This window comes from Ictalurus punctatus, chromosome 5 (assembly GCF_001660625.3).
Source record: "Ictalurus punctatus breed USDA103 chromosome 5, Coco_2.0, whole genome shotgun sequence".
Classification (NCBI taxonomy): Eukaryota; Metazoa; Chordata; class Actinopteri; order Siluriformes; family Ictaluridae; genus Ictalurus; species Ictalurus punctatus.
Window position 1 is genome coordinate 35139757 of NC_030420.2, and position 11060 is coordinate 35150816.

The 11060-nt window shown below is 39.4% G+C and overlaps 2 protein-coding genes across 7 annotated transcripts in view; one reads left to right on the forward strand and one right to left on the reverse strand.

Annotated features, from left to right (window-relative positions):
* The first annotated feature begins 3191 nt into the window (after positions 1-3191).
* Positions 3192-7726, forward strand: si:ch73-70k4.1 (uncharacterized). Of its 2 annotated transcripts, none has more exons than XM_017467595.3 (4): positions 3192-3399; positions 3821-3971; positions 5127-5602; positions 7167-7726. In XM_017467595.3, exons 1-4 carry the CDS (start codon positions 3275-3277, stop codon positions 7237-7239), a joined length of 825 nt encoding a protein of 274 aa, XP_017323084.1. In that variant the 5' UTR covers positions 3192-3274; the 3' UTR covers positions 7240-7726. The 2 variants fall into 2 exon arrangements, with proteins under 2 accessions (XP_017323084.1, XP_017323085.1); XM_017467596.3 differs by having other exon boundaries at positions 5265-5602.
* Positions 7727-7809: 83 nt separating this feature from the next.
* prkcz (protein kinase C, zeta) overlaps positions 7810-11060 on the reverse strand; it is a 56432-nt gene continuing 53181 nt past the window's right edge. For all 5 annotated transcript variants that reach the window (XM_017467590.3, XM_017467589.3, XM_017467588.3 and 2 more), the window contains one exon: positions 7810-11060. This exon is cut by the window's right edge and continues 193 nt beyond it. The gene's annotated coding sequence lies outside the window, so the exon portion shown is untranslated.

An 11060-nucleotide genomic window follows, 5' to 3' on the forward strand; every position in this document is an offset into this window, starting at 1 on the left:
AACCAAACCGAGTCATTCTGCCTCCACACTCACGGCTTCGCCAAAAAAACTCATAAAAAATATTCAGCACACACACAGAGCAGACACGTATCACACACACACACACACACACACACACACTGCTCCAATACACTGACACGCCGTTAATCCTCAATCACATTACGCAGTGTTTCAGCTCCGTTACCGAACTAACACTGCATTTATTTCAGACTGAGATGCAATAATCAGATACACAATACATCATGATATTTAACATTTTAGATAATCTTACCACATCCCAAACCACACATCCTCCTCACTATACACTACACACCACTACACTTCACACTCCATGGTGCATTCTGCGTATTCTGAATTTATTATGTGCTGCAGTGCATTACACTGAACCACAGTTCATTTCAGTATCACTGAACGTCCATTGGGTTTTAATAACTAACCATTAAATACTTTTATATCATCACACAGACTCCATCAGAGACAATCAGGTACCATTACATCATTACATCATCATTACATGTAGAATGAATCATGGGTCACTTATTAAACTTTAACATTTGGAACAAAGTACACGTTTGAGTTTATTCAGCTGTGCAGCGCCGCATCGTAGATATCCACAGTGTAACTACATTAAACTGACACTCAGCTCCACAGAGTTCTTATTACACCGACAATCATACACAGGAACTGCAGCAAGCGCTAACAGAGGCCCACTGGGGTAGACATGATGCTGCCCCATGCTCGTGGAGGAGGGGGGGGTGGGTGTTGGAGGTTCGGGAAGGGGGGGTTGGTTGAGAAGAGACAGGACAGTTGATTTAATGGTTGCCAGATTGGGTTAGATTAAAAGTGTAACTGCAGACGGTGTGTGTATGGTGTACAGAATAATTTTAATTGTAAGGACTTTGAGAGGGAACGAAGGATTATGGAGTGGATTATGTCTGTAGAGCAGAAATGCGTGTGCACCACAGTGACCTTGTTTCCCCATGCTGAGAAAAAATTGTGAAAACGTGTCTCACTTGAACAGTGCTGAATATTTCGGTGGGAAGTTTGAGTTTAGTTTGAGTTTACAAGGTGGATTGGTTTTTAGCGGGTTTCATCGCCATGGTAACTTATGCTACACGGCTAACTTGCCCCGGAGCAGGATTTATTCTGGTTATAAAAACTAAAACCCAACTTGGACCAATCAGCTGTGAGCAAAGTGAGGTAAATCTGAGGAGATGAAGTGAACCCTTTAGTGTTTGTAGCGAAGGCATCACCGTTTGTGGGGATCCTGTGGAGTGTAAATAATAACAAGGGCACTTTGAAGGGAAAGGGCTTTTAGGGACAGACACAATCTCCTGGCTTTTCCTGATGACCATCTGTACGAAAGATGTGGATTTTCAGGATGTGGTTTATCTCTGTTGCCTTCTTGAGCCGCACATTAAAAATCTGACACGTCGAAGCCACGCCCCTTTCTGTACCGCGCCCTGTATGTGATGTTTTGCGTTGTTTGCGAGTGGAACTTTTCACGTGGTGGCTTTATTCCTGTCCTAATTTATTTTCACAAACTGATATTTATTTTATTAACATTTAATTAATTAATTTATATTAAGTTAAATTTCATGAAAAATGTTATATGTTTTCAATCTGTTTATTCTTATTGTGAGCCTGTAAATATAAACACACACATTTACACAATCGTAATGTTCCTGAGGTTTGGCAGCAGAAACCGTGTGATTTTTGCGGTTAATGTAGATTTAAATTCCTCATATTCCTGCATAATAATTTCTTGCTCTTCAACCGGAAGTACACACACACAAACACACACACACACACACACACACACACACACACACACACACACACACACGCTGTTTTCCATGTTGAACGCTATTGGTTGATTGCTGCAAAAGTCTGGCGTTTATGTGTTGGCGCTCGCTGAGTAAACACTGATTCAGGGTTAAATCCTGGGTTTACTGAGAAAGTTGATAAGCAGCGTCATGAAACTTACTCTACAACTCGAGTTTGTTCAACTGGCTTCGTGAATCTGGCCGAGGACTCTTCAAACTTATCCACAAACGGCTGAGCTTTCACTTGTTTAACCAGTTCACCTGAGTCTCTGATCAACCATCAGGTGTTCCTGTAATGAAAACCTGCAGCCACACCGACTGTTTGTGGATCAGACTGTTGTGATATCAACTCTCAGAGTTCCTGTAAACATTCACTGGAGAATACGTCAGGTGTGGAAGCTCCTCGACTCCCTCGAGTTTGAGACTCTGTTGTCATTAATGTCGTCCCGAGTTTATTATCACTTATTCATCCTGAAGCACACGATTCAGTAAACACAGTAACATGAAAAGTGCAGAGTTACTGTTACTCTTAGTGGAAGAGTCCACTGCTTTTGGACTTTTATAGATTTATACATATACATTATAAGTGTATAAATCTATACTTTTACACACCGCAGTAAAGACGCTGAGACTTTTCTCCTTTATTTCTATAAACATTTCTGATTGGCTGATTTCATATAAAAATGTTTTGTTTCCTTTCCTCCTCTCTCTCTCTCTCTCTCTCTCTCTCTCTCTCTCCTTCTCAGCCTGCTTTTCGGGAGCGTGTTTAGTGCCCGCTATTTTTACATCTCCCATCCTGTAACCATGGCGATGGAGAACAACAGTCCTAATGACATAAGCGTTCTTTCCTGGACCCGTTCTCTGTGTCTCCATCCATCCATCTCTCTCTCTCTCTCTCTCTCTCTCTCTGAACTGTTATTTTACTCTCTCTATTCTGGATTTCTCATTCATCGTGTCAGAGCTTTTCCAAATCGTGTCTCATCCTCTCCAGGGTTCAGCGCCGAGGTTCCTCATGGAGCCACACGGGTCATTTATTTTAGGGGTGACCGCCCTTTTTATGCTTTCTTTTCCTCTCTGTTTTCCATCTTTTCTCTCCTTATGGGTTCCATCATCAGGCTATAAAGACAGCTCTCTCCCTCTCTCTCTCTTTTCAGTCAAGCTCACTAAAGACCTTTTTAATTAAAGTATTAAGTATTAAATGTTTGAATCAGTTTGTCCATTTTGGATAGATAGATAGATAGATAGATAGATAGATAGATAGATAGATAGATAGATAGATAGATAGAAAAACAAATAAAATCAGATGATTGACTGTGGCTGCGCATTATTTGCGCAGTATTGAGGCGGTAAAACTCTTTCTTCGCGCTCCGCTAAGCGGAAGTAGTTTAAATTCGGCGGCACGTGGAGCCTCTGTGTGTTTTTCTGAAGAAACACAGGAAACAGAAATCATGTCCAAACTGAAAAGAAGGAAAACTGCGGCGGAGGAAATAAAACCTGAGCCACAGGTTAGGATCAAAGATCAAAATGAGAGTCTGCGCATTCCGGACGCAGCGCTGCACAGACGGGCTGAAGGGTATTTACCAAAAATCATAATAATTAATACAAAGAAAGAAAGAAAAGCACAGTTTGTGAATGATCCATAGACAGGAATTTTCAAAAAGTTAAACATAATTACAGAGCAGAAGCTGCTTTATTTACTTGTTTGTGTTTAATAAGTGAAAGTATTAATGAGTAGACTAGAAGAGAATTCCTTTATTATCACTGTACGAGTACAACGAAATTAGCTTTCATCTGTTCTACTATTAGCACTAATAATGATAAGAAGAAGAGTGTATAGTATTGTGCATTAATTATTATAATTATTATCAGTGCGTTTTGGCAGAAGATCAGTGATGATGCACGTTGTTGTAATCACCTGGTCGATATTTAATTTCTCTCTCTCTGTGTGTGTGTGTGTGTGTGTGTGTGTGTGTGTGTGTGTGTGTGTGTTGTAGTTCTCCTGCAGGTGGAGGATCTTCATGCTGGACTTCATCTGATCTCTCGGACGTGGAGAAGCTCTGGATGAAAACTCTGCAGGCTTTATGTCCTCGGTTTCCGGCCCGGGACACGACGCTCCGTGTTCCTCACCTGCCGCAGATCTCTATGGTACCAGTTCATAACAGAACGAACTCCTGACCTGCTGACAGAACCGAGTTTATTCACATGGAACTTGTCCGTGTGGATATATCTGAAGGGTTCCTCTCACCCTGAGGGGTGGAGTTACACGATTCATTTTATAAACTAACTGTCACATGACCACTTCCTCCATCTTCACACGTTATTCCCACGACATTTAACACATTATCATAAGTTTGTTTTCACGTGTAACTATGTGAAAATCACGTGAAAGTGTCCCCCCTTAAATCGCACGCGCAAACACACGCGACATTGTGAGAAAATCACTTAAACAAACAAACCCGGGTTATACGTTTGGAAAAATTTACATTTAAAAACCACACGTGTAAGTTTGACACGTGAATCGTGATTACTGACACATGAAGTTGATCGGTGTGTAAGTCGAGCTGATCTCAGCCTCTGTGATTTTATTTTTATTTATGTATTTTTTCCCGGCCATGGCTCTGCGTGTCGCCAGGCAGCAGCTCGGAGTTCCTCCCCCGAGGAAACGCACTCGCTTCACACTCTCGCTGTCAGAATGCCTGCCAATTAGTGTGAAGCACACCACAGTGTGTGAGGATGATGGGCGGATTTTGGCGGCGGTGTCCATGGAAACGGGATGATGGACGGCGCCGAGTGGGTTTAGTGCTGGTTTGGCAGGTTTAAACTCCGGAGACTTCGCTCTCGAGTTCGCAGAGAGATGGACAGCTAATGAGACCTAGCTGAGGATGCATTATTCAGTGGAACACACACACACACACACACACACACACACACACACACACACACTGGAGTAGAAGTGCAGAATGTGTGTGAACAGAACTTTCAGATTAGAGATTTCTCAGCATTCTGTATTGGCGTGTTCATTTATGAGAAAATGTTGGATTAGTGCCGGAATTACTCGGAATTCTACACTCACTCACTCTCTCTCTCTCTCTCTCTCTCTCTCTCTCTATACATACATACATATATATATATATATATATATATATATATATATATATATATATATATATATATATATATATATATATATATATATATATATATATATATATATATATATATATATATTTCCATAATAATGTAAATGAAATGAAATGAAAGATTGTGTTTACATTTGTGGTTTTTAAAATGAATTTTCAGAAAGAGGAGAGACCATGTGAGCGGCGCTGGTGCAGTCTAGATGAAGATGTTATTCCCTTTCCTGATCCACTCGCTCCCTATCCCATTCCTCACTCTGCTCCTTTCCCCTTGTCTCCCGTCTCTGCACTCCACCTACAGGACCGGACTGGCCGCATCCCAATCCACAGAGCACAGAACTCCCACAGTCAAGGAAACGATGGATCTGATGTTAGCGAGTGTGAGCAGGACGCGAACAGAGTCACTGCAGGAAAATCCGGATCTGGAAGCGAACGTTCCGGAGCGGAGCCTGAGGCTGAAGCAGGAGCTGAAACATTAGACAGTTCTGAAATAAAATCCAAAGCAGTGCCTGGGTTAGGGAAAAAATCCGGATCAGAACCTGAAATTGATAACGAAGCGGGAACGTCAGGAAGAGGACCAAGATCAGATGGATTGAGACTGGAGTGCTGTCCGATGTGTCTGACGCTGTTTCCTGCCGGGTGAGACATGTTTTACACAATTCCCAATCCACAATAAAAAAAAAACATCAGCTAGTAAAATGCTAACACTGCTAATAATGTAAACTGATGAGGGTCAGTGAGCACGGTCTCATTTATACCAGTTCACACCAGATATGCTAACCTAATGCTAATACTGCTAATAATGAAAGATAATGACAAACAGTTAGCATGGACTCATTTCTGTCTCTCTATTTAATAACTAACTCGTGCTATATATATATATATATATATATATATATATATATATATATATATATATATATATATATATATATATATATATATATATATATATATATATGCACAGTATCTGAAGAAATGACACTTTGCTACAATGTAATGTAGTGAGTGTACAGCTTGTGTAACAGTGTAAATTTGCTGTCCCCTCAAAATAACTCAACACACAGCCATTAATGTCTAAACCGCTGGCAACAAAAGTGAGTACACCCCTAAGTGTAAATGTCCACATTGGCCCCAATTAGCCATTTTCCCTCCCTGGTGTCATGTGACTTGTTAGTGTTACAAGGTCTCAGGTGTGAGTGGGGAGCAGGTGTGTTAAATTTGGTGTCATCGCTCTCACACTCCCTCATTCTGGTCACTGGCCAAGCATGTCTAACCCTATTGAGCATCTGTGGGGCATCCTCAAACGGAAGGTGGAGGAGCACAAGGTCTCTAACATCCACCAGCTCCGTGAAGTCGTCATGGAGGAGTGGAAGAGGACTCCAGTGGAACCTGTGAAGCTCTGGTGAACTCCATGCCCAAGAGGGTTAAGGCAGCGCTGGAAAATAATGGTGGCCACACAAAATATTGACACCTTGGGCCCAATGTGGACATTTTCACTTAGGGGTGTACTCACTTTTGTTGCCAGCGGTTTAGACATTAATGGCTGTGTGTTGAGTTATTTTGAGGGGACAGCAAATTTACACTGTTACACAAGCTGTACACTCACTACTTTACATTGTAGCACAGTGTCATTTCTTCAGTGTTGTCACATGAAAAGATATCAAATATTTACAGAAATGTGAGGGGTGCACTCACTTTTGTGAGATACTCTGTGTGTGTGTGTTTTTATATATATATATATATATATATATATATATATATATATATATATATATATATATATATATATATTAATATTATATATATATATATATATATATATATATATATATATATATTATATTAATATTATATATATATATATATATATATATTATATTAATATTATATATATATATATATATATATATATATATATATATATTATATTAATATTATATATATATATATATATATATATATTATAATGTAATATAATATAATATATTAACGGTGTTAGCATTTGCTATATATGACTAGTAATAAACAAATACTTTAGATCAGTTAGCATACAGTTCCTTACTCTGAGTAGCACTAATATGCGACCTAGCCATGCTAACACCGCTAACAATGGCCCTTAATAAGGGTCAGCATGTTCAGGATCATAACAATCTGTGTGTGTGTGTGTGTGTGTGTGTGTGTGTGCGTGTGTGCGTTTCAGGTTCTCTCAGATGGAGTGTGATGCTCATCTCGCCCAGTGTTTATCAGAGATGAATGTAGACGTGGTGTGGTGATCTTCATCATCATCTTTGTTCACACGATCATGTGACATCGTACACACTGGTCTAAATAAATCCTCTACAGTGAATAATCATTAGCGCAACAGTGAGGAGCTGTAATTTACGTACGTTAGCTGAGTATAAATGGCTAGCTGGATCATATCTCCATGAATTAGAGTAGTCAGCTGGCTAACGTTACCTATCTACCTTCACAGTTAGCTACGCGAAAACTGAATATTGATATATTCTTAAAAATTAGAAAACAAATGTGTGGGTTTTGTTCTGAAGTTAATTTCTCTGTCAGTGGAGGAAAGTCTTCAGTATGATGTTGATACACAGCGATGTTTACTGCTGAAGCTCCAGACGTAATGAAAAACCATTAGATTAGCGTAACTGCTGCAGTAGCAGGTCTACCGTAATCATGCTAATAAATGAGCACATAATCCAATGTAAACATGCTAACAGACAGTGCGAATAAACACACAGCTATTTTTATAAATCATGTGATTTTTGTTTTTGCTGTTATTGTTGTTTTTCACCCACATGACTCCCAAACCCACCAATCAGCACACAGCAGCTCCGAACGGCTTTTACAGCGAACATTTACTCATTTACAGTCTTTTCATTTCATTTCTTCACTTTTTATCTTCATAAAGACCAAAAACATGGTCACGTCTCTGCTCTTTTACACTCCATTATATCTTTCATTTAGAATAATTTATAAAACAAACACCGGATATAAAAGTTTCCCCTGGTGCTGAAGAAGACGTGCGAGATCAACAAAAAGAAAAGAAAAGAAAAAAGCTCGAGGGGTTTTTCAGTATTTTTTCAGGAGGTTTTATGAGAAGTGAAATTGATTTTCTGCAGGTTTTGTGCTGAGATTAAAATCCAACATCACGATAGTCTTGTATCAAACTGATCAGATTATATCGTGACGATCGAACAGCTGATTATCCATCTGAAGGTAATGGATGTTTTTTTTTTCATCTCTGCAGCTAAAACATTTTTATTCTTACGGTTTTATAGAATAAATACAGATATTTACAGAGCCTCGTTCAGCAGACAAACAACAGAAATGAGTGAGTTTTTAGTAGCATTGGTGGCTAAAAGACATTCCATATTTGGTCCTTTATGAAAATGTGCTGTCCTTTTAAAAATAGTTTTTGTTTCTTAAAATGCAGTAAAAATAAAAATATTCAGAAACTTGTACAGAGTTATTTAAGGACTCAAACTCGTTATTCGCCAGTCACTGACCTAAAACTGATCTAAAATTATTCATGAAATCACGATAAACTTTAAAGACTATTTTATTTTTCACAACATAAAATATGCATCACCGCAGTTAGGCTAGTTCTGCTAAGTTCTGCTAACTAGCAACTAAACAGTGACGATGTGAGAAACTAGCTCTAGTGCAAACATGCTAGCTAGCGTTAAATTGATCATTTAAAATTGATCATTTAATGTTATGAATTAGCATCTCAGCTTAGCAACAAAAAACAGTTCACACTTGTAGCACAGACAAACTGATTGGCATAAATTGCTAGCGAAACTAGCCCGGGTAATCACTGTGGTGACTCATCACGTGTCATGAAAAATAAAATGACTTTAAGGTATCATACAGTTCACTCGATACGTTAGCTAGCCGTTAGCTTAGGGAAGCTTTTAGTGAAGAGTTATACTAGCTAGCTAAGTGTAACCAGGATAATGACTCTATCTCGGCAAGTTGTAATCATCAATAAGATCACACGCGACCAACTGAACTTAAATATTTATTTTTATTTATTTATTTGTATCGTGTGTGTTTTACTCGAATAGAACGTCGTCCTGGAATCTGTGCTTCGTTAGCGATATGCTTCTTTATCATCATCTCCCATGCGCCCCTTTATACAGCGCTAATCTCTCTCACCTCTCTCTCTTTCACACACGCACACACACACACACACACACAGCGCTAACTAATCCTATTAGCACTGCTAGCATTCATCACAGGGCAGATGTAATCGATGAGCTCGGCTAACGCGAGTGCTCTCTGTTCTCATCAGATGTTTTCATCGCAGTCGTCTGTGATTGTCTGAAATAAACTAAAGATTAATTTATGCAAACGTTTCTTCCTCGTTTTCATTAGTCATGAAACAAAGCAGAGAATTTCCCGGGATTGAGCTGGACCGTGTGTGTGTGTGTTAATTACTATGGGGGTGTGAGAATTATAATCTTTATTAGTATTATTATTACTATAACTAGCCGTGTGTGCCGGACCTACAGGGGGCGTGGCTATATCTCATGGCGCTAAAGGTAAAAAGAGATTCCAGTTGTTTAAAACAGCGTCCTGAATAAATCAGGTTCCTGTGTTCAGCTACACGACGAGGGACGGGACATTTTGGACTTTCGTTACTTGTTAGCTACATCAGCATCAGCATTAGCCTCATAGCCACACAAACCGAACACATCTCAGCTGATCGACTGTGAAGGAAGTGAAGGACGGATCCACGACCCGTTCCGTTAATGTGCTGTTAGATTCTGTAATCATTTCAGAACCTTTTATCACCTCCATATTAAAAAATGTCGATATGTTTTATGCTAGCTGTGACTAGCATATTCAAGCATCGCATTCAAGCCTTTAGATTTGTCCCGATTCAAGAACCTGAGCTGGAACGAAGCAGGAGTGAAGATATAGTTGATATATATCTGCATTTGATGCACGTGTGTGTGGGATATTGTGATGTAGGACTGATTATGCGACATCTCTGATACACCGAACAAAGAGCTGTCTCTCAAACCATACACTATAGGAGAAGGGGCGGGGCCATCTAATCTCCATGTTCATTTTATTCAAATCTAATTCGCTTAAGTTCAATATCGGAATCGAGCGTAGCTGAGACACGCCTCCATTTTAGAAAACTCCGCCCCAACAGCACTTACGTCGGAGTTCTGAATAGGGATGTGTGTAATTTCAGTATTAAATGATGTTTGAGACACAGCCAGTGTCCTGTGTGTGATCTGTACACTTCCCCGTGTCTATAAACTCAGAATTAATGTAGAGTTTATAGAGTTTACTGAGGACTGATGTGGATATTTGATCTTTCAGGCACTTTTTGTTTCGTTTTTAATGGTTTGTCTGCTGATTTGTGAGAAAATTTAAAGAAATCATGGTTCTGATTTTTTTTTAAAGGTGTAAGTTATGTAAGTACATCAGCTGTAAATTACAATTAAACTTTTCTTTTTAATTAAATATGGTGTTTAATTTAACATTCGTGTTCGGAGTGAGCATGTGCCGATATTACAGCTCTATATCAGGAGCATTTCATCACATCCTGTTTCAGATAAACGACCACATCATGATCAGATTATCCGTGATTTCCACACATTCTCTCGTCTGGTGAAGTGGATTATGGGATTCAGACGGACCTGTAAGAGACGCCTCGTCTTTACGCTGACGTTTATGAATCGTATAAACCTGAACATCGGCACATGCCTACATCTGAGATTCCGTTAAAAACAACAAATACAAGAAGAGGAAGAAGAAGAAGGAGAAGTGCACGTTAAATCAAGTTCTGAAATAGAACCATGAGCTGTAGCAGGGGATTCTGGGTAACGAAGTCTGTCACAAGTGCAGGCACAAAAACCAACAAAATCAGAGAGGATGATGGGAAGGAGGAAGACAAGTTGGATGATTTTTGAGGGACCTCAGTTTTGCTAAATGTAAAACTTCTCCAGTTCTGCTTTCGTTTGTTGTGTTTTTGCCTCCAGAAGAACTTTATAGGAGTCTGAGTGAGCGTGAGATGAGAAGATGAGTCTGAGAGATGAGGAGTTGTAGAAGAAGTGTTGTAGGGAGTTTG